The 24,829-nt window shown below is 46.1% G+C and overlaps 1 protein-coding gene across 1 annotated transcript in view; it reads right to left on the reverse strand.

Moving 5' to 3' along the window:
- Positions 1-22,797, reverse strand: part of LOC134585372 (uncharacterized) — a 36,654-nt gene extending 13,857 nt beyond the window's left edge. The window contains exon 1 of the mRNA XM_063440775.1: positions 22,754-22,797. Within this exon, the coding sequence (XP_063296845.1) occupies positions 22,754-22,765 (12 nt within the window). The 5' untranslated portion in view covers positions 22,766-22,797. The remainder of the gene's footprint in view (positions 1-22,753) is intronic.
- Positions 22,798-24,829: the final 2,032 nt, after the last annotated feature.

Raw genomic sequence — 24,829 nt, forward strand, 5'->3', positions numbered from 1 at the left:
CGTAGACAAAGGGTATACATGACCCCTGGGGGGCATGGTACCAGAAAGTAAATTAATTTTGCAATCAAAAGGCCTATGTGGTGGTAAGGTATCAGCCTTTCCTTTGTCAAATACTGCCTTTAAATCTTGATACAAGGACGGTATCTGTACTTTGGTAGAGTCGGTAGCGTTATTAAGTGAGTTGACACTACAAAGAGGTGACACTTTCTTTAAACAATTCTCTTGACAATCCTGACCCCACGAAACTATTTCCCCTGATCTCCAATCTATAACGGGGTTATGTCTCTTAAGCCAGGAGTATCCCAGGACTATGGGAACAGAAGGAGATGAAATGAGTAGTAGGGATATTTCCTCCTTGTGTAGAATACCAGTAGTTAAGTAAAGAGGTGTGGTCTCCCGGAAAATCACAGGCTCAACTAAAGGTCTACCATCAATGGCTTCAACAGCCAAGGGTGTCTTCCTTAACTGGGATGGGATAGTGTGTTTGGTGAGAAACTTTTGGTCGATAAAACTCTCAGCAGCGCCGGAGTCTATCAATGCCATAGTCTCTAAAGTTCCCCTCTCCCAAGTTAAAGAGACCGGTAATAGGAGTCTATGTTCTTTGTAGTTATGAGTAGAGGACAAAATCGAAACACCCAAGGTCTGTCCTCTAGAGAAACTTAGGTGCGAGCGTTTCCCGGACGACTGGGACAGCTCAAACGTACATGACCTCTGGCCCCACAATACATACACAGTCCCTCCCTTCTCCTGTACTGTCTCTCCTCCTCTGAGAGACGAGTAAGGCCTAACTGCATAGGTTCTGAAACCTGTGGATTTTTGGTTTCAGAAATTTGAAATGATGGTGCTAGTCTAAAGGAAGATTTACCGGTTCTATCTCGAGTATTCTGTCTCTCCCTTAGACGTTCGTCAATACGAGAGATAAAGGAAATTAAGTCCTCCAGGTTCTCGGGAAGCTCTCTTGTCGCTACCTCATCAAGTATTACATCAGATAATCCATTTAAGAATACGTCTATATAGGCCTGTTCATTCCATTTTACCTCTGCCGCCAAAGACCTGAACTCTAGTGCGTAATCCACAAGTGTTTGGTTGTCTTGTCTAAGGCGCAACAGTAATCTGGCTGCATTGACCCTCCTGCCAGGGGGATCAAAAGTTCTTTTAAAAGCAGCTACAAAGGCATTATAGTTATAGACTAATGGATTATCATTCTCCCACAACGGATTAGCCCATCTCAGAGCTTTCTCAATGAGTAAGGTAATAATAAATCCCACTTTTGCCCTATCAGTAGGGTATGAACGAGGCTGTAGCTCGAAATGAATACTGATCTGGTTCAAAAAGCCACGACACCTCTCAGGAGAACCAGCATAACGTACAGGTGGGGTAACTCGGGAAGAAGCACCTACAGTAGCTACCTCTAGCCCTGAACCCACAGAAGAAGCAGACATATTACGCATCTCCTCAGGTGGATTAATAGGACGAGACAGCAGCGCCTGTAGTGCTAGAGCCATCTGATCCATCCTATGATCCATGGCGTCAAACCTAGGATCAGGAGAACCAAGCTGACAATTTGTACCTGCAGGATCCATGGCCCTGTCGTAATGTCAGGATCGGGTCAGGGATCCAACACGCAGAGTACAAAGAGTAGCAGATACGTATACCGGTCCTTAGAATGGCCGGACTTAACGTAAAACTACGTATAGAATGGTCAGAGACAAGCCGAGGTCGAGGGAACGAGAAGACAGGTAAGCGAGAGACAAGCCGGGTCAAGGATAACAGAAAGACAGGAGAGTAAATACCAAAGCCGGGTCAGAACCAAAAGACAAGAGAATAACAGAGCACTGTGTGACTAGGCAGACTAGAACCACGACAGGGCAATGAGTAAATGAGAGAGCCACTGTTAAGTATCCTGGCTAGGGAGAGAAGACACGCCTCCGGCGAGTCCTGATTCGTCTCCCGAGATTTGAGTGACAGGACGTTCCGGGTTGGCGTCATGACGTCGACCTCCGGTCCTCCTGCTATAAAAGGAAGTGACTCCCTCGCGGCCGGCGTTAGCAAGACCGAGTGAACCGCGAGGGGCCGAGGAGACATGCCGTCCGGACGGATAAACTTCTAAGTCTCTACCTCTCTCAGAGGTAGAGGCCTCAGGTACCCTGACAATTTGTCTAAGAACTTATCGGGGTTATTTATAAGTATATGGATGGGATTACATTCCATAGACTTACAATATGGGCTGGTAGGCAACTTAGTCACTATCATGTCTTTGTCTACTGTCTGTCCCCAAGTCGCCCACCCCACACAAGACCAATATGGGCAAAAGTTATAGTCTTTATTTGGGCATCTAGGACTCACATATTTATTTTTACTACTGGGACAAATATATTTATCATTAGACCCATACGTCCTCTCCCATCTAAGATCCCCACATACATTCCACGGCTTTCTACCACTCGATATCGCTTTACACGCATCAAATAGCAGAACACCCGAAGAATGTACGGATTCTAACACCGTCTTATTAATTAGGGTCCCCAAATTGTACGAGGTTGATACTCCGGACTGAAGCACTTAGGTTCTCCTACTCCTAAATGGCACACACTATAGTCTATATTTAGGTATCTACATCTCGATACATCTCCTTTACACTCGTATTGTGAATGCCAAATTAGGGTTTGGGAAATATGGTTACCTGTTCTCGTAGTCTTAATGCATACCTCACAGCTAGGAGTGTCGGTACCTCTACCTTCCTGAATATAAAAACACACATAAATAAACACTATCAAAAACACATCTTTCGCCGTCATCCTCAGTCTTCGTCCGTGCGAAGGCACCTCAGCTTCCAGGATGTAAGGGCTGCAGGGAATGGAGTTCTGCTCGTCTTCACAGGAGTCCCTTCGAGACTTTCCCTGGCTTATATACTATGTGCTGGTGAGCGGACAGGCTTTATTATGGCCGTCTAAAAACACTCACTTCACCAAATCCCTGTAACAATAAAATTTGTAATCCACAATAGTTCCTCGTTACTCCGACTGAGTAGTGCGATTTAACCGGATCTTGCAGGGATTCTCTGGATCTGCTGTAACTTGCCAAGAATCGACTGCTGCTGGTTTAACCCTGGAGTGATGTATCCACGGAGTCACTTCGGCTACTTTTGTCGCTGTAGGGGTAGACAAAAGAACAACATAAGGACCTCTCCACTTGGGCCCTAACGGTACATTATTCCACTCTTTAATCCACACTTGATCTCCTGGATGATAACTATGAACAGGGGGATAAATATTCACAGGTAATCTATCTTGTACCCATTTCTGTACCTCCTCCATAGTCTTACCCAACTCTACAACCTGCTGCCGGGTAATTCCTTCTCCCAACTGACTCAAATCCCCCCTTAAGTTACCAAGTACGGGAGGTGGTCGCCCATACATGATTTCAAAAGGAGAGAGGCCCATCCTTCTGGTAGGGGTACTGCGGATTCGCAATAGAGCTATGGGTAAGAGAACGTTCCACTTAAGTTGGGTTTCCTGACACATTTTAGCCAACTGATTCTTAATAGTTCTATTCATTCTCTCTACCTTACCAGAGCTCTGGGGTCTATATGTAGTATGAAGCCTCCACTTTATACCAAGCATATGAGTCAGTTGTTGTAGGCACTGATGAACAAAAGCTGGACCATTGTCCGATCCTATAGAACAGGGTAGTCCATATCGGGGTATTATTTCTCGTAGCAGGAATCTCACAACTTCTCCTGCTTTCTCTGTATGAGTAGGACATGCTTCTACCCAGCCTGAATAGGTGCACACAATTACCAGCAGGTAACGATGTCCACCCAATTTAGGCATCACTGTAAAGTCAATTTGTAAATCGGACATGGGGAGTCCCCCCATAAACTGGACTCCTGGTGGCTTTACTGGTCCTTGTCTTGCATTATTTTTAGCACACGTTACACATCTTCGTACAATGGCCTGAGTCAAGTTGGACAATCTTGGTATGTAGAAATGTTTTCTGAGAGATTCTTCAGTACTGTCTCTCCCAGAATGTGTCCCGTTATGATAATTTTGGACAATTTCTACCGCTAGTGATGCTGGTATGACTATTCTTCCATCTTCTAGCTGATACCACTTGTTCTCCAAATACTTTCCCGGTTCAGTCTTTAACCACTCCTCTTCTTGAGCTGTATAAACTGGAGTCCATTGGGACAGTGGAGTTGGTATAAGAGCAGCTATATGCCCCACATACTCCTGTCTTCCTGATTTAGCAGCACGCTTAGCTGCACTATCTGCCATCCGATTTCCCTTAGTTACATCACCATCTCCTCTCAGATGCGCTCGACAATGTATGATACCGACTTCTTTCGGCTCCCACACTGCTTCCAATAGTTGTAGGATTTCAGCTGCGTATTTGATTTCTTTTCCTTCTGAATTCAGTAGTCCTCTTTCTTTATACAAAGCTCCGTGGGCATGAGTGGTTAAAAACGCATATTTGGAGTCCGTGTAGATGTTCACTCTTAAACCTTCAGCCAATTGTAACGCTCGTGTCAGTGCTATCAATTCTGCCTTTTGTGCTGATGTTCCTTTCGCCAGTGGCCAAGCTTCTATCACCTTGTCTATTGTTGTTACTGCATATCCTGCATAGCGGATCCCTTCTTTCACATAACTACTGCCGTCGGTATAATACTGAACATCGGGGTTCTGGATGGGAAAATCACGAAGATCTGGTCTACTTGAGAATACTTCATCCATTACTTCCAAACAATCATGTTGACTTTCAGTAGGTTGTGGCAAAAGGGTAGCTGGATTTAAGGTGTTTACAGTCTCTAAATGCACTCTGGGGTTTTCACACAACATTGCTTGATACTTGGTCATACGGCTGTTACTAAACCAATGATTTCCTTTGTAATCCAACAACGTCTGTACTGCATGTGGGACTCGTACATAAAGTTCTTGACCCAGAGTGAGTTTATCGGCTTCAGCTACTAGCAGGGCGGCTGCAGCTACGGCTCTTAGACAAGGTGGAAGTCCGCTGGCCACTGCATCCAATTGCTTAGACATGTAGGCAACAGGTCTTTGCCATGATCCCAAGTACTGTGTCAATACTCCCACAGCCATTCTTCTTTGCTCGTGTACATATAAGTAGAATGGTCGTGTGTGATCAGGTAGACCTAATGCTGGGGCACTCATCAAAGCCTTCTTCACATCTTCAAATGCCGTTTGCTGTTCTTGGGTCCATAAGAAGGAGTCGTGCTCTGTACCTTTTATAGCTGCGTACAGAGGTTTTGCCAGTATCGCGTAACTGGGAATCCATATCCTACAGAAGCCTGCTGCCCCCAAGAATTCTCGCACTTGTCTTCTATTCTTGGGTATTGGTATTTGGCACACAGCTTCTTTTCTCTCTGGCCCCATTATTCTTTGACCTTCAGAGATATGGAATCCCAGATATTTGACAGTTGGCAAACACAACTGAGCCTTCTTTCTAGACACCTTGTATCCTGCCTTCCAGAGAATGTGTAGTAGATCGTGCGTTGCTTGCTGACAGATTTCTTTTGTAACTGCTGCTATCAACAAGTCATCTACATATTGTAACAATACACACTCTCCTGGGATGGACTCGAAATCCAGTAGATCTTGACTTAGGGCTGAACCAAATAGGGTAGGTGAATTTTTAAACCCTTGGGGCAGTCTTGTCCAGGTCATTTGGCGTTTTAAGCCCGTTACAGCGTTCTCCCATTGGAAAGCGAAAATACATTGACTTTCTGCGGCAATTCGGAGGCAAAAGAAGGCATCTTTGAGGTCTAAGACTGTAAAGTAAGTAGCCCCGCCCGGAATTAAAGCAAGCAGGTTATATGGATTGGGTACAACTGGATGTATACTAACAACCGCATCATTGACTGCTCTCAAGTCCTGCACAGGTCGATACTCATCTGTACCGGGCTTTTGAACAGGCAGCAATGGGGTGTTCCAGGGGGAAGTACAGAATTTTAGGATACCATACCGTATGAACTTATCCAGATAGGATTGGATGTTCTTCTTAGCCTTCTGCGGGATGTGGTATTGTCTTAGGCTCACTGGATAAACCCCAAGTTTTAGTTCAATTTTTATAGGTGGAATATTGCGGGCCAGTCCTGGTGGGTTGTTCTCTGCCCAAACTCCTGGTATGTTAAATAATGTCTCATCACTCCTAGGGTTTTGGCTAGTCAACGCTGTATAAAGTCGCCACTCTTCTTCCTTTGGTACGGATAATGTCATGATACCTGAAGGCCCATTAAACTTTGTTGTTCCATTTGGTAGGAACGTAATCTGCGCTTGTAACTTAGATAGCATATCACGTCCCAGCAATTGGACTGGACATTCAGGCATATAAAGGAATTGATGTTTTACTACGTGGCCTCCCAATGTACAGAGTCGACTTTTAAGAACCGGTTTTTCAGCACTTCTTCCAGTTGCTCCTATTACAGTAATAGTCCTTCCAGATGGAGGAGCAACTAGATTAGTCACCACTGAATGTTCAGCACCAGTGTCGATCATGAACGCACTCCTTTTTCCCCCTATTGATACATCGACCATAGGCTCCGCTCGACCAAGGGGGATGGAGCCCGGTCGGTATCAATAGTCCTCCATGACCGTGTCAGCCAATCCTACAAAGTCCCTGCCTTCTCTATCGCGGGACATTTGCGCTGCTGGGATATATCTATCTTCCCTAACACTTCCTCTGTTCCCATTACTCCCTCTATTACCATTACTCCCTCCGGGGCCTCCTCTACCTCTCGCTCTGCCTCTAAAGTTTCCGTAACCTGCCCTGGGTTGGTCTCTCTCGTACTGCTCTCTTTGTGGACATTCGTTCCTCCAATGCCCTTCTTCCTTGCAATACGCGCATTGATTCCTACTCAAAGGCTCCCTATTCCATCTACTATCGCCTCTATCTGGGCCCCGTCTATCTACGCCTGCGATCGCTACCGCTAGCATATCAGCCTTTTTACGCATCTTGCGCTCTTCCTCTTTCTTACTTTCTGTTTCCCTATTCATATAAACCTTATTCGCTACCTCCATTAGTTGGGTGATGGACATACCTGCAAACCCTTCTAACTTTTGTAGCTTGCGCTTAATATCTCCGTAAGCTTGGCTGACAAAGGCGGAGTTCACCATTCGGGAATTATCTGCGTCTTCCGGATTAAAGGGGGTATACAAGCGGTATGCCTCCAATAATCGGTCATAAAAGACACTGGGCGCTTCATCACTTTTCTGAATCACCTCAACTGTCTTCGACATGTTAATGGCTTTCTTTCCTCCGGCTTTCATGCCAGCAATTATAGCGTCTCTATAGGCTCTGAGTTGAACCATATCAGCACCATTTACATTCCAGTCGGGATCGGTATTGGGATAATGTGTTGCGGCCCATGCTGCTGGATTAGCTTGGTTCAAAGTACGGGCTTTATCTTCTAGCGCTTTAATAGCCGCTTGATTTATTCTTGTCCTTTCCTCATTGTTGAATAAAGTCATTAATAACTGCTGCCAATCAGCCCATGTCGGGTTATGTGTCTGTACTATTGAGGTGAACAGATCAGTCATAGCTTGTGGTTTCTCAGTATACGAGGAATTGTGGGTCTTCCAATTTAAGAGATCGGTTGTCGTGAATGGGACATATACAAAGACTGGGTCAGCATGTGCCATTTGGCCTGCGGCATCGATATAGGCTGACCCAGGATTCAGACGAAGAGGCATCTGATAGTGTTTTAATTGTTGGGCACCGGTCAACTGTCGGGTCTGTATGGGGCTACGTGGAGGGGCGTCAGTCATAGGTTCCAGTCGGGGAGAAATAGGGTATGGGGATATGGGAGCTTGGTTTTGGGAAAAGGTTGTAAATAAAACACTTCGAGCCGAGCTAGATGAAGCTTGACCGGAAGTCTGAAGTGGCGCCAAATCAGGATATTCGTTTTTAATGGGGGTTGGTTCTGATTCCGGAAGGGGAGATTTAGTACGAGGGGGGGTGGATCCTGTACTGGAGGAGGAAGCGGAAGTGGATGAGGGTAATGAGGGGAGGGTTGCAGGACTTCCTGCATTTGCGTCACTTCCTCTTAACGGAAAGTAAGGGGGCGGCAAAGGGATCTCGGACTCAGGGGGCGTGTCCAAAATGGGCCTAACACCAATCCTAGTGGACAAACAAGTCCTAGCTACCATGAGGCGACATTGCTCCTCGTGGCATGTCTGGAGCCATTTTGGCGAGTCATTTACGGCCTGTCTCCAACAAACAATATAAGGAAACTGGCCGTAAAGTTCAGGCCTACCTGATACAGCCACGTGTAAGCGCTGTACCAGAGTTGGATCCAAACTGCCACGTGGCGGCCATGCCGCAACCAAAGTAGGCCACTCCCTAGTACACAAAGTGACCAAACGTACAGGAGACATTTTAACCCCAAAATCACAAGTTTTGAATCCCTTTTTAAAATTCTTCACCATACAACCTAAGGGATCCGGAATCGTTGACTGCGACACACCCATACTTATCAATGGAACGTCGTCGACAACGAATACTATACACGCGTACTATTCAACAATCACACCCGTTTCCTCTGGCAACAGCACCACGTGGTACGGTTACCAAGTGAAACGTACACAATAACAATAAACACTCAGGGAATTCCCGTACACACACAGCTGTTACACCAGTCACTATATAATCAATATTATGCCCTTTGGCGAAACTATACAGTCACCCACGCTATAATTCTCTATATATGAATTACCCGTCTATAACACACCCCAGTAACATCGTCTTTTACAAATAGCGGTTACAGTACGGTTAGCATAAGTCAAAGCACAAGTTAAGGTCACAATACAATTATTAGTGGTTATGGTGTTAAACATGCAATAGACGACAATGATTAGTACTTATATACAGTGTCAGTAAATATACAGGGTTATGGTACCGTGCACTATGATACAGCAACACACTATTAACACTCTCGCTAGACGGCTGAGCTCGCGCTATCTAACAAGATATACACTTTACTAAACAATCTTTATCACATTTACAATTCCCAACTAAACTATTGGCCAGTACCTTGAATGGACTACCTAAAACTATATACACCCGTTTTGGTTAGCCACACTGCCCAATCACCACATATAGCGAGCTAGAGAACCGAATTTACACAGGCGCCTCTTAGTCGCACTATCAAAAGTCTAGTGGGTTCCAAATTTACACGCCTTCCCACTTAGCCCAGATAGGTTGAGAGCTAGCGAACCGAATTTACACAGGCGCCGCTTAGTCTCCCGGTCCCTCCGACCTAGCGAACGTAATATACACCCTAGAACGCTAGTCTAGACAAGACACCGGTGTCCGGCTAGGGCTATTTACACAGGACCCCGCCTGACTAACAAAATCAAACGGTCTGACTAAAGAGCGTTCGATCGAGCGGTGCGCCTTCGCTCCTTCCCTCCGACAGAGGGGGCAGATACACAGATTCAAACCCCTTTGGGCCTACCGCACAATCGGTATACCCCTAGTGGGTTCTGCCGTCTAAAACAGCAGTTGTCTTACCTCCTCGTTCCTGAACCTGAGTTCACACTCATCGACGGGGACACCCCAGCACTTCTCACGTAGAGGCCGATGATCTCCTGGACAACAGACCAGTGGCGCCGAGACGAAGGGAGGTCCACGCAGAAGTTCAGGGGTGCAGCCGTAGAGAACGTGGGCAAAGATAGACCGTCTCACGCCTCTGCCTCTCAGCTACCGTTGAACGATGAGCTTCCCGGCCAATGCACCAAATGATACCGGAGAAACTGACGGAAGCGAAGCACAGAGAGATGGACACAGGTTTCTTCAGGAAGGAAGAGATTCTTTATTGGATCACCGATCGGGACTCAGAGGGACTAGCGTCACCAAAATACCACATGTTCTGAGTCCCGGACAATAGTGCAGGCTCCTTATATAGGCACATAACTCCTCCCATATTAAGCTCCACCCGCACATTCTCTTGACCAATCAATACAAATAAGAATTAACTTCCTGCTTGACCGCATGGCTTGTCCAGCACAATGGAGGAGGGGAATACTACATCCTGTATTCTTGCACATGCTCCGTACACTACTGATCGTATCTTGCCTCGTGCAACCAACTGATCGATACGTCAGCATATGCACGTACACATGCCACGTGGTAATCTCGGCCTACTAAATTTATTTTTACCGAGATTCCACCACAACATGAACATCTAATAAGATACAACCTTAATGCAATAATGAAGAATTAACCACACTATGAGCTTCGGTACCAACTTTGGCATTTTTTTTCCAAGACATTAAATACTGAATAAGAACAAAATGCTCTGAACAAATCTCGTAGAATCTGTAAACAGTTTGGTGGAGAATGCGGGCAGGAATGTTTTAGCAACACTCTATTTTTCTAAAAACATGTCAAGTTAGCTTACATAAACAGAAAGTGATCTATGGAAAATCAAGGAACTGCTAATCCGGATTTGGAGTTCAGAGAAAAAGTTCAATATCCCTGTTGTGGTATTGTAGAGAATTTCAGACACCGCTACTGATGAGTTGAAGCGGTCACACCTGGTGAGGTGTAGTCAGCCAAGAAAAGGAGAAACATTATAACCTGTCCGAATCTTTATCTAGTCTTGTAAAGATAAATGCATTCTTCATGTTTTCTTTGTAAGTGCCCCCATGCATATTACCAGGGCCCCCATCAGAAATTCTGGGGCCCCTAACACAGCTCAAGGTCTGGGCCCCCGAGTGCCCGCCTCCAAGCCCCGCCTCCAAATCCCACCCACAGGAATACACACACACAGACACAAAAGGACACAGACACACACACAGAAAGATACACAAATACTGAAACAGACATACACACATATACAGACACATACACATGCATAAGGAGATACAGATAGACACACACATACTGACATACAGACACACACACTGACGTACATACATACTCACATACTGACACACATACATACAAACTGACATACAGACATACACATAAATACATACATACATACATAATGGCATACACACACATACAGATAGATATATACATACACAGATACATACATACTGAAATACACACATACATACATACATACTGACATACATATACACATACATACTGACATATATACATACTGACATACACACACATACATATAGACACATACACACAGACATACTGACATACAGACACACAGACATACATGTATACTGACATACAGACATACATGCATACTGACATACATACACACATACATACTGACACACACACAGACATATATATACATACTGACATACACACACAGACATACTGATAGATACATACAGACATACATGCATACAGACATACATGCATACTGACATACATACACACATTCATACTGATAGATATATACATACAGACAGACAGACACAGACACACACACACATACATACTGACAAACAGACATACATACATACATGCAGACACATACATATACACACACCTCATTTATCATCCACCCTCCTCTTCCTTACCTTTAAGTTGCAGGAAGGTGGCTGGGGATGATGGGAGCGGATGCCTCTCCTCTCCTCCCGCGCGCAATTTTTTTTAAAGGGGCCCGGTCGCGCTATTACACGGCTGCAGAGCTGACTGGGCCCCTGAAGATATAGGGCCCATCGGGTGGCCCTAAATGCTTGGACCACCTGATGGGCCCCCGGTGCAGATGCACCTGCGGCAGTTTCGCCACTCCACGTGGGGCCCGGGAGGCCCGTCATGGTTGTCACCCCCTGATGGCGGCCCTGCATATTACATATATTACATAAGAACAGAAAGGGCTTTCATTTCATATACTATATGTATACCTAATAATACATTAACCTCTTAGTGACCAGACCGTTTTTCAATTTTCTTACCGTTAAAGGGAATCTCCAGTACAATCTGTTTTCCTGGCACTGGAGGTTCCCTCTCCCTCCTACCCCCCCAATCCCAAGTTACTGAAGGGGTGAAATCCCCTTCAGTCACTTACCTGAGGCAGCGACGATGTCCCTCGTCGCTGTCTCCTCCTCCGCGCCGCTCCTCCTTCTTACTCCGTCTAATAGACAGCCACTGGAGGTGGAGTTAACCCTGCAAGGTAATTATTGCAGTTTATAAAAAACTGCAATAATTACACTTGCAGGGTTAAGAGTAGTGGGAGTTGGCACCCAGACCACTCCAATGGGCAGAAGTGGTCTGGGTGCCTGGAGTGTCCCTTTTTTTACATTTCTGCGGTGTTTATGTTTAGCTGTAATTTTCCTCTTACTCATTTACTGTACCCACACATATTATATACTGTTTTTCTTGCAATTAATTGGTCTTTCTAACAATACCATTATTTTCATCATATCATATAATTTACTATAAAAAATATAAAATATGATGAATTTTTTTTTTTAAAAATCACCATACTTTTTCTAACTTTGACCACCAAAATCTGTTACGCATCTACAACCATTATGTGAGCGCTTCAACTAAAATTCAACACCGTACTCAATCTGAAATCCAGCGGTAACTTGAAAACTATGTATCAAGAGTTAAAGGATACACAAAAGAAAGGGGTTTATATAAAAACTGAGCATTATTTAGTAAATGTGCCCCATTTTGATTTATGATGTCAATACCGTTATAAGCTAACTTTGGATTTGGGTATATATACTCACTAGCTTTTCAATGGACATTAGTCTTGATAAAGTCTTATATAAGGTGAAACGCGTAGACTGCTTGTCTTCTCACTGCATCTCCAGCGTGAACCGTATGACCCGGTAGTGATTCCCGGTAACAGAAACTGCCGAAGTGGAACACCCACCTATCGCTTGGCGGGTAGATTGGCGTGCTCCCCCAGCCTCACGCTTAGTTCAGCGGACAGGCTAAGTTGCTCTGGCAAACCCCCAGAGTTTTTTCAGACTTGGGGATAGTTTCAGCGCAGCTACCTTACCTGATACCTAGACGTTTGGTGGGTTTTAGAGCTCCCTACCCTCCGGGTACCATATATACCTTTACTATTGGGTGGATTCATTACTTATTCTTTTACCAGTGACAACGGATTTTTTAGCTTTTTATTGTAGGACACAGACTATTACTACTAAAAATATTACAAAGAACACCCCCATATGTGTTTCGCAACATCTCCAGAGTACAGTGATACTTCCTATGCATAGGTTTGTTGGGTTGTTTGGGGGGTGCAAATACAAACTTCTGACATGTGTTTTTCAAATTTGCCATATCCTTCTTGCCTATCTTCTTTTTGGTGGAATTTTAGATATCCCAATTTATTTTCTTGCCATGAGCGTGCATATATTCGAAAAGTTGACACCCCAAGGTATTGTATATGGAGCGTGTGGCAGCAGCAGCCACTTTAAAACTGTATTTTCTTGAATATGTATGTACCACTTTAAGAACCAAGGGTATGCATGTGTAATATGTGTTACAGGTCTTGGCGTTCGCATGCTGGCGGTATAAAAACCCGTCGGCATTCATGTAATCGTTCCACGAACAGTGAATTCCATCTCTGTTCGTGAAACGAACAAACTGCCGAAGGGAGACCACCCTCAGGAGGTCGTGTGCCTCTCATTAAGGATTGCAACATTGTTGCAATCGGTAAATTAAGCGGATTCAGGCGGCGGTCGGCCATCTTGGATCCTTTGTTAGCCCAGCGGTATTTGGTCGTCGAGCGCCTGGAACTAAATCGGCTACTCGGCGGCACGCATACCGCTGGACTTCCAAGCCGTTCGGGAGCCCCGGTCGTTCGGTAAAGTGGTTCCCTACAGTTAATCGGTAGTTTGAAGGTCACTTGAATGTAATGTTGATTTCGGGCGGCGTTCGGTTATTTATGCTGGGATCTGAGCGGGATTCCCACGAATTGTGTGCTCAGACCCCAGCTATCTACCGAACGTCCATTTGTTTAAATCAGACGAATATTATAAAAGTTATGCATTTTAATGTAAATTGTATGTTCTGCTGCACCGAGGGATAACCCACTTAACTGTATATTCTAGTGGGAGTATCCCTCGCATGCAGCAGGGGCTGATGGGAGAAATATCCAGATTGTTCAGTTTCCTATTGTATAACCCCTGAATTGTCAGTAGGGAAACCCCTTGCCTGGGAAATTCCATAAATACTGGAAGTGTGTGAATAAAGCCTCAGTTGACCTCCAAGCTATGTGTTGTCTAGTTCTTGGAGGGAAGGGATTGTAACTACGCTACCTGTCTTGTACCTGTTTGGATTGCCTTTCCTGTCTACCAGCGGAGATACCTTGGATAATACCTTAGATGCAATCGTTTTAGTCCAAAAATTGGAGAAAGTGTGTGAGGGTAATTTTTCAATTTTCATTTTTACACACACATTGCTTTTTATCTGTGATTTAGGAGAGCCTGTTGTTGGTAATTGCAAGAAAACACTCCAGGTTGTTTTCTGCAAGGCCTCCTGAGTACACTCATGTCCCCCATGCATAGGTTTGCCTGGATCTTTGGAAGGTTCTGATACGCCTATCTTTAGTTTGGGGCCGATCACGTACCTCAGTTTTATTTATTGCCATGAAAGTGTATATATTTGAAATGTAGACACCCCAAGGTATTGTATATGGAGTGTTTTGATGCCTTTGATCCAACCGTTTTAGCCCCCAAAATTGGAGAAAGTGTGTGATGGTAATTTTTAAATTTTCATTTTTACACACACATTGCTTTTTGACTGTGATTCAGGGGAACCTGTTGTTGGTTATTGCAAGAAAACACTCCAGGGTGTTTTCTACAAGGCCTCCTGAGTCCACCCATGCCCCCCCATACATAGGGTAAATGTAACCGAAAAAAAACACAGAACGGCAAATGTTAAAAAAAATGGACCAGTGTGTGGTATCGTTTGAAGCAGTCCCCCATGCAGAGTCCAGGCTGTCCAGGGCAATCAGGACAGTGATATACCGTATCTTTTCTCTGCCCCCTCTTAAAACAGACTCTGCATCTTCGTTGAGGATTCTGCTTGCCGCAGTAGGGGGGATTTTAAAAATAAAATGTGTAGCCCCAACTCTGCTCTCTCCCATCACTGCCCGGGGAGCAGGTGCATCTTGGCACAAAATTCCCAAAATGATCTGGAGCTGAAACTGTAAAAAAGTCAGTTGCATTCCGGGGTTTGCTTTTTTGCACAACAAAAAAACGTTGTGGGTTGCAATCTGCATTAAGTAGATGTCACGACAGCTATGGTCCAGCACATAGACAGAACAGAAAAAGAGAGAACGTAAACCGGTCCTTAGAATGGCCGGACTAATACGTTAAAGACAGAGAATGGTCAAGGGATAGCCAAGGTCAAGGAAGCAAGGAATAAACAATATCGTAAAACAAGCCAAGTAAGGGAACCAGAAATCAGAATAGTCGGGAATAGCCTAGGTCAAAATACTGGGAATATCAACAACAGGACAAGAAAATGCACTCTCGGGAACCAGGAACGGAAACCACAACAGGGCACTTCAGGGTTTTAAATACCCCTCCTTTGGCTGTGATTGGTTAGGGGGTGACCTCTGACCCCAGAACATGAGTTTTGATTAAGGGCAGACGGCCAGGAGGATCTGGCGGAGCGGTTCTCGACTCGCCGCTGAGCAGGTAGGCTCAGTTTGTCAGGGCGGTCGTACCGGTCGACTGCGACCACACCTCGCGGCGAGCGGGGGCCGTGACAGTAGATTGCAACCTTTTTGTACCAGGCCCTTGTCATATAATTAGGTAGGGCTGCAGCAGCTGATCTGCCAATTCAACCCCACCCATATGCCGGTTATAGGTCTTAATGCACACTGGCTTCCTTGTGCTCTCAGCTCTGCCATGTACAGAAACCTCCACAGTCCTCTCAGTGTGGATGGTGGTAAGAAGGTACACATCCTTAACTGCCAACAGCTCCTCCTGGCAAAGAGCTGAGGTCTTGTCCTGGGAAACCTGCGCGGTTCTTTTTTATTGTACTGTAAGCTACTGTATCAAAACAGTACAGTAGCTTGAACAAAGGGACACTTGTATAAAAATTGTCAGTATACAAGTGGTACCCTTTGTTCATCAGGGGGAATATCAGGTCCCAGACAATTTTGCCACTGGTTCCCATATGTTCTGGGCAACCTAGAGGGTCAAGGTGGCTATCCTTTCCCTCGTACACCCGGAAGGCCTGAGTATACCCAGTCTCGCTATCACAGAGCTTATACATCTTTACACCATACCTAGAGCACTTGGAAGGAACATACTGCTTGAATCCCAGCCTTCCCTTATACTTCATCAGGGATTCATCCACGCATATATTCCTTCCAGGTGTATAAGCCTCTGCAAACCTGGCAGCAAAGTGGGTAATCAGGGGGCGGATTTTATACAGCCTGTCAAACTGGGGATGCTCCCTAGGGGGGCACAGGCTGTTGTCACTGAAGTGCATGAAATGTAGAATCATTTCATACCTCTTCCTCGACATACATTGGGAGTAAATGGGGGTAGAGCAGATGGGGCTACTGCTCCAGTAGGAGCGGATGGAGGGCTTCTTTATGATGCCCATCAGCATAGTCAATGCCCAGAATCTTTTAAATTCTGGCACATCGATGGGGGCCTATTGCTGCTCTGCCAAAAAAGACTCAGGCTTAGAAGCACGGAATTGATGGGCATATAAATTAGTTTGGGTGACAATGTTCCCCAATACATCATAGCCCAGAAACACCTCCATAAACTGCTGAGGGCTAAATCCTGTGACATCCAAATTAATGCCAGGATTTGCAGGATGGGATATCTGGCTTCAGCAGTACTGACAGCTGGAGCAGCACGTCTCCTTCTGGCAGGGGGACTAGCAGCCACAGATACAACACAACTAGATACAAATACAAAAAGATAAGTCCTGCGCTCACTCCCATCACTCCTGGGCGGCAGCACATCCACAGTGCACGTCCAATATATAATAAAAACCAAAGAAAAAAAAGTTACATGCGCTCTCTCCTTAATCCCTATGTATATTTAGACAAATGGAGGTCATTTAGTTACTCCAATGGCCATTGGATAGAATTCCCGCCTGCCAACGTCAAGGCAGACCCCCCTAAGCGGGTCCTACACTGACCTTTCACCTTTCTTCCTTGAGCCTCTGGCAAATATATCTCTAATGAGACAGACTGTATTTGGGCATAATGGATTTGTATAATGCTGTTCCTGGCCCTTTAATTACTTTGGAGCAGTGTTACAACTTTTAAACTGGCACTTCGGATGCAGTCGAAGTGCCGAAGTTGTCGAAGTGCCGAAGTCGTCGAAGTGGCCGCCATTCGACAAACGAACACGTGGCGGCGGCCATTTTAACTTATTCGAATGCGGTCAGCGGTGTGTGCAGCCAAATCTATGGAACTGTTTGCGGCTACCCAAATGCACGAACACCGCTGACCCGTACCTTCTTCGACACCGCGGCTGGAGACTAAGTCCCATTTCTCGGTGTAAAATAGACCGACCGCACAGCCCAAATCCATGGAACTGTTTTGGGCATGAAAATGTGCTTGCGGTCGGTCAAAAGTGACTTATACCTATCTCCCGAATGGCTGAACGGATTTGAATGATTTTTGGGTATGTTTGTATTTGGAATGTGCTGATTAATAATATATATTTTAATTAATATTAGATGTATGGTTTTAGAGTTATGAAAGTTGGGTAAAAACTATGTTTAAACTGTACGGATAATTAGGTTACCTCTCAGGCTAAGGGGAGGGAATCTGTGGGATGTAACCATTGTGTGATTGGGTAATGTTTAATTGTCTGTGGGCGCCTCCCTTGCATACTGTCAGGGTTTCTTTGCTGTTTTAAACAGTAACCCTTCCTGTTTCAGTGACTGAGTTTTCAGCTGTAATTACTATCAGCTCCTTCAGTATGTTGCCACGGTTACTCACCTGAGAGTAGTAATCAACCCTGCTGCTAATCAGTTCTGCCTATGTAAGCAGCAAATCCCAGAACCTCCTGGCCCTGAGATAGACCGGTTCCCTTGTTTGATACGCATTAGCTTAGTGGAGGCGTCGTCCTCCCTGCCTAATGGTTCAAACGTCAGTTTAAATTCCGCAAGGAATTCCTGGTATTTATGTGCAATACTCCTATTATTCCTATTCCTAATACTCCAATTATTGTGAAAGCCGCAAACCTCAAGAGAAGCCTCAGCGCATGTCGACCCTGGGTTGCGGCCCGTTTGTTAGAAAAATGCAGTCCAGGGGGGGCATTTGCGGATTGCTTCTCGTCTCATTTGGTTCCTGAACGAGGACTTTCCCAGTGCCTCTTGGAATGTTCGCACCAATCAATTAGAATGTTGGCAACTTGCAACATAAGTGTGAAACCGCAAAGGAAGTAATAAATAAGTACTTCCCTGGGTGGCCGCCGTTCATATAGACGAGCGGCGACCAGGAGGAGCATTCGTGTCCTGAAAGGAGATGCTTCCCTTGCCTGGTTTCACCCAGTGACCCTGCGAATGAAGGCTATTCGGGCGATTACCGTTCCAGGGGACCCTGAGATTGGTGGGGATATTCTTTGGGGACAATGGCGGTTTGGCGGGCTTTCTGTAGCTGGGAGTAACAGAGGCGGGAAGCTTTCCTGTGCTGGGACTCCCAGATACAGAGGCTCAAGGGATAAAGATCCCCTGGTCACCGGAGGTGGGAAACCTTGAGCATGGGTGGCGGGAACTGGGGACAAAGGGACTAGAGTTACTGTCACACGCACAAGTCCCTGGGAGGGGGCACTGAGTGGCAGGAACAAGGGGCAAAGGGACTGAGGCTCCGGTTCCATTGTGCGACCCCCAGGAGGGGGAAGACCCTGGGAGGGGACATTGCCGTTGTGTGTGATCCACCCCTTGCATGGGGAAAGTATAAAGCTGATTGTGGCCAATAAAATTGTTGTTGTACCCCCAGGACTGTGTGTCGTCCGGTTACTGGGTGGGAAATGGGTCTCTCTGTGTGATAACTGATTCCCTTCCAGGGACACGATGTGGCTGGGCAAGGAAAATCGGTCGGGTTGTCAGCAGGCCCACTACAATGTCAATGTGCTTCAGTTGAATGCATAATGCATGAACTACAAAATGTCTTCACAAATTAGAAGTACACCGCACAATGCTGGAGTGCTCACTGACTATTATTTTCCAAAATACCTTTTACTGCTGTTTTCCCTAATTGAATAACCCATACCTGTTCAGTGGTGGGTGGTGACATTTCCAGCTGGTGGGGTGCCTGACTGCACACATAGTCTTGAGTCTGCCTCTAAATGTTTTTAATCATAAATAGGAATACCCTAAAATATGTGAATGATCCCATATAAAGGGAATAAACCATTCAGACCTATTCCTATTAATGAGTGAAATAAATTGACTACTTCAAAGGATCACTATAGTGTCAGGAAAACAAAGCGGTTTTCCTGACACTATAGTGCCCTGAGGGTGCCCCCACCCTCAGGGTCCCCCTCCCATGGTTAAAACCCCTGCAGCAGCTTACCTTTATCCAGCCGACATCAGCTCCCGACTGGAGCGAAAAGCACATGCCGCGTGCGCAGGGCTGCCATCAGAAATTTTGGGGCCCCTGACACAGCTCAAGGTCTGGGCCCCCCGGCGCCTGCACCCGAGTTCCTCCCCCCCCCCTGAGTCCGCCCACAGGGATGCAGTTTCTGCAGGGCCGGTGCAAGGATTTTTGCCGCCCTAGGCAAAAGTAAAGTTTGCCGCCCCCCCATGTGACATCACAGTGCCCCACCCATATGATCTGCCATGTTAACTAACACAGTGCTGCAGTGCCGCCGTGTTTACAATAAAAGGCCTGCAGGGACAGGCTATAGACACCAGAACCACTACATTAAGCTGCAGTGGTTCTGGGGATTATAGTGTCCCTTTAATGTGAGGTAAATTAAAGATTAGTGCCACGAATAATATACTAGATTGCCTACTTACAACCAGATGAAGATGATGATGGGCTTCAGCTGCCATCTGGCTCCACTGGTCTGGTGTAGAACAGGCTCTCTGGAGGCGGTTTGTAACTGTGGTCACAAAAATCAATGTTCTGGGAGAACGAGAAGCAGCTCCATTTTTTTGAGGGCCCTTTACACAGCTCAAGGTCTGGGTCCCAGGGTCCACCTTCATGTTCCACCAATGAGTTTGTTCACAGGGGTGTGTGTGTGTGGGGTGTGTGTGTGGGGGGGGGATGTCCTGATGTGTGTAAGGAATGCATTGTGTGAATCTGTGTTTGTATGTGTAAGGGCTGCAAGGTGAGTTTGTGTATGTATGGGATGCAGTGTGTGTGTCTGTAAGGGATGCACTGAGTGTGTGGAAGGGGTGCATTGTGTGTTGCTGTGTGTAAGGGATGCATTGCTTGTGTATGTGTGTCTGTGTGTAATGCATTGTGTGTTTTTCTGTGTGCAAGGGGTGCATTGTGTGTGTGTGTGTGATGGATGTCAATCTCTCCCCCTACCCCCGTCAATTTCCTTCTTCTACCCCCTCCAATTTCCTTCTTCTCCCCCTCCCTCTCATTTCCTTCTTCTCCCCCTCCCTCTCATTTCCTTCTTCTCCCCCTCCCTCTCATTTCCTTCTTCTCCCCCTCCCTCTCATTTCCTTCTTCTCCCCCTCCCTCTCATTTCCTTCTTCTCCCCCTCTCTCTCATTTCCTTCTCCCCCTCCCTCTCATTGCCTTCTCCCCCTCCAATTTCCTTCCTTCTCCCCCTCCAATTTCCTTCCTTCTCCCCCCTCCAATTTCCTTCCTTCTCCCCCCCTCCAATTTCCTTCCTTCTCCCCCTCCAATTTCCTTCCTTCTCCCCCCCTCCAATTTCCTTCCTCTCCCCCTCCAATTTCCTTCCTCCCTCCCCCTCCAATTTCCTTCCTCCCTCCCCCTTCAAATTTCCTTCCACCCTCCCCCTCAAATTTCCTTCCTCTCCCCCCTCAAATTTCCTTCCTCTCCCCCCTCAAATTTCCTCCCTTCCTCTCCCCCCTGCCTCAAATTTCCTCCCTTCCTCTCCCCCCTCAAATTCCTACCTCTCCCTCCCCTCCCTCAAATTTCCTTCCTGTCCCCCCCAAATTTCCTTCCTCTCCCCCCCAAATTTCCTTCCTCTCCCCCCCCAAATTTCCTTCCTCTCCCCCATCAAATTTCCTCCCTTCCTCTCCCCCCCAAATTTCCTCCCTCCCTCTCCCCCCACTCCTCAAATTTCCTCCCTTCCCTCCCTCTCCCCCCACTCATTCAAATTTCCTCCCTCTCCCCCCCCACTCCCTCAAATTTCCTCCCTTCCCTCCCTCTCCCCCCCACTCATTCATATTTCCTCCCTCCCCCCCTCCCTCTCCCCCCCACTCATTCATATTTCCTCCCTCCCCCCGTACCTCAAATTTCCTGCCTTCCCTCTCCCCCCCACTCATTCAAATTCCCCCCACCCACCCCCACCCACTCAAATTTCCTCCCTTCCCTCCCTCTCCCCCCCACTCATTCATATTTCCTCCCTCCCCCCCCTCAAATTTCCTGCCTTCCCTCTCCCCCCCACTCATTCAAATTCCCCCCCCACCCCCACCGCCACCCCCACCCACTCAAATTTCCTGACACCCGGTGACCCGGCGGGTGCGCGAGGGAGCACTCTCCTCTGAGTGCTTCCTCTTCAGCTCCCTCGCGCGCCTCGTACTGATGCCGGAGCCGGAAGATGACGTCATCTTCCGGCTCCGGCATCAGTACGGTGCGCGAGGGAGCTGAAGAGGAAGCACTCAGAGGAGAGTGCTCCCTCGCGCGCCCGCAGGGTGTCAGCAGGGCCAGCCTCTGGGGGGCCCTGAGGTGACCGGCTGCTGGGCCCCCCAGGAGAAGAGGCTGGCCCAGTGGGAACATACCGGGGTCGCAGGGCCCCCTGCGACCCGGTATGTTCCCACTGAATGTGGGGCCTGGACGACCTGAGCAGTCCGGGCCCCCCAGGACCGCCGGGCCCATGACAACCGTTGCGGTTGTCATGCCCTGATGGCGGCCCTGCGCGTGCGCATTCAAACAGTGCATAGGAAAGCATTTCTCAATGGACGCTCTGTGCGATGGATGCGAAATTCGCGACTGTCTCTGAAACTGCTATGTTTATATGTGAAGGGTTAAAGCTGAGGGACATTTCACCCAGACCACTTCATTGAGCTGAAGTGGTCTGGGTGACTATAGTGTCCCTTTAAGGCTAAATTCAAACTACAAGTGTGATATAGAATTTAGCCACTAGATGACGCCAAATAATTACTTTTTTTGACAGTAAACTGCATTAAATAGAATCTGTCTGCTTGTCTGTATGTCTGTCTTGCATCTGATGACCCTGCATTTAAAATTTTATAACTAAAATAAAAATAATTAAGCCATTTGCTTCTATATCAATCACAAATTTTATTTGCATTTTAGATAAATATTTATATCATTTTACTGTCAATAAAAATGTAAAGGTTCCTGCGTAATTTGTCTTTATCCCAACCTGCAGAGTTCTGGACTCATGTCAATTATGGGTATATTTTGATGCACAGATACTCATTTATTGGCTAAGAGTGATCAGCTGATGCTCTCAGCCCGTTAACGAGTGGTGGGATTGGCACCCGGGTTTTGAAGCTCTGCAGAAACTGGCTGTAATTCTCCCAGGTGCCAGACAGGGACCAGGTAACAGGGAAAACTGTTGCAAATTACTGGGGAACATGGCCAGTTACTCCTCACACAATAACAATGGCTGTAGTGATTGTGGTGCAGACTGGAATAAGTAACATGTATAGACAGATATAATGCAATATGTTATAGCATTTTGTTCGGCTTTATAACTTACCTGAAATGCCATATTGAGTGTATGGATTGTAGTCACGTCAGAAATCAAACAACGTATTCTCTAATTTATCTCTGTCAGTGACAGTATTTATAGCAATGCATCAATGCTGATGACATCTCTTTACCCAATGCTGCAAGTGTCTCAGACAGATTAAAGATAATATATGTGTCAACACATGTAAAATGCAGACACAATATCACCACAAACTTTCGTGGCAAGTTCTCTTGAAATGATTTACAGAAACACCTTCTGTGATGTGCCATGTGCCCTATCCCTTTTCACTGCACCCCCTGGAATGCTCGCTCTGTCTGTACCAAATCCGCTTTCATTCATGATTCCTTTATTTCCAACGTTTTGATTTCTTTCATTGAAACTTGGCTCTCCCCCGCTGAGCTGTGCTGTCCCTGCTTCTTTGGCTTATGGCATTGGCTGCCTCCAACTCTCACATACTCCCAGACCTGGTGACCACAAGGGTAGCGGTGTTGGTCTCCTTCTCTCTGTTTCTTTCAACTTCTGGCCTGAAGTCACATAATTAACTCTTGCCAAAAGGTTTTAACTATTTGCCAGCTGGCTGCTTGTTCTGCTAATGGTCATATAATTCACCTTCTTTTTTATTGAAGGCTCTGAGTCATTTGATTCATTCGGAACCTGAATTGTACAATCCGGACATTGATAATTTCCATAAACAATGTCCATATTCTGAAGTTACTGGATAGTATTGCCCCATTTTGTTTGGGACCATTTGGACTGAATAACCTTGTTTAAAGGGACACTAGACCACTTCAGCTCATTGAAGTGGTCTGGGTGCATATTCCCAGGTCCTTTAACTCTGGAAAGGTATTTATTACAGTTTTTAATTAATTGCAATAATTACCTTTATGGGTTAACTCCACCTCTAGTGGCTGTCTACCAGGCAGCCACTAGAGGAACTTCCATGTTGCTAGGCAACTTTTGCTTGTCTAACTCTAAAGCAATGCGTGAGCACATCCAGTGTCACCTGAAACACCATAGGAAAGCATTGATGTGCATGCACATTAGGGGAGAAGCAAAGGCAGAGCCCGAGCTAGCGCAGAGTGACATCGGCGCTGGACTCAGGTAAGTCACAGAAGGGGTTTTTAAGGGGGGGAGGCAGGCACTATAGGGAGCTATAGTGACAGGAAAACAACTTTTTTTTCTCTGGCACTATAGTTTCCCTTTAACATCTTCATAAATGCATTGAATACGTCTGAGGCCTCTAAATTTCTCTCTACCACTGACTCCTCTCAAACAACTTCACGCAGTAGATAAATTCCCCTAACCATTAAACTGGTAATCCTTTAGACCTCATCTTCTGCAATCTATGTAAAATTTATAACCTCAAATATCACATCTCTCCCTCTCTCTGGTCACCACCTCCTAAGATGCAATCTTATCTTGCCACCTGCCCAATCACCCTCACTTGCCACACCTACACTCTTCAGAAACCTGAAATCTCTTGACGTGCAACAACTTTCCATTGACATCCAATATCTCCACTTACTGATGTCGACTACCACTTGACCTTGTATAGCATCTACCCTCCACAACTTGTCTTTCTTAAGTACTTAAGCTATGTCCAATCACTGCCCACCCTGTCGGTCAAACTAAAAACCAACTCTGGCATACAAAATTCACCTGTCAACTGCAAAGGAACTCGGGGGAGCTGAGAACATCTTATTGAATGGCTACTTGATAACATCTTATTGAATGGCTGGCTTCTGACACTACAAATTTATGTTGTATACCTACACCTGTGCCTTTTCTCTCAACAAACTTACTTCACCTCCCTCTCATTCTTCTCATGCATCCTGAATTGCCTCCACCATCAACTAATCTTACTGCTGTGAATTTTGCTTCCTGTTTCACAGAAAAGATCAAAAACATCTGACAATAAATCGTCTTGCTTGCTTCCCCTCTCAGCTGACCAACTCTTTGCCCGGTCTCTTCCTCTACACTAAATATTTCTGTTTCTGAACTACTCTTTTCTTCCTACCCTACCACATGCCCCATTGATGCCATTATCTTGCACCTTACTCAGCCTGGCAGCAGGACTTTCTT

Source organism: Pelobates fuscus, chromosome 2, assembly GCF_036172605.1.
Source record: "Pelobates fuscus isolate aPelFus1 chromosome 2, aPelFus1.pri, whole genome shotgun sequence".
Taxonomy (NCBI): Eukaryota; Metazoa; Chordata; class Amphibia; order Anura; family Pelobatidae; genus Pelobates; species Pelobates fuscus.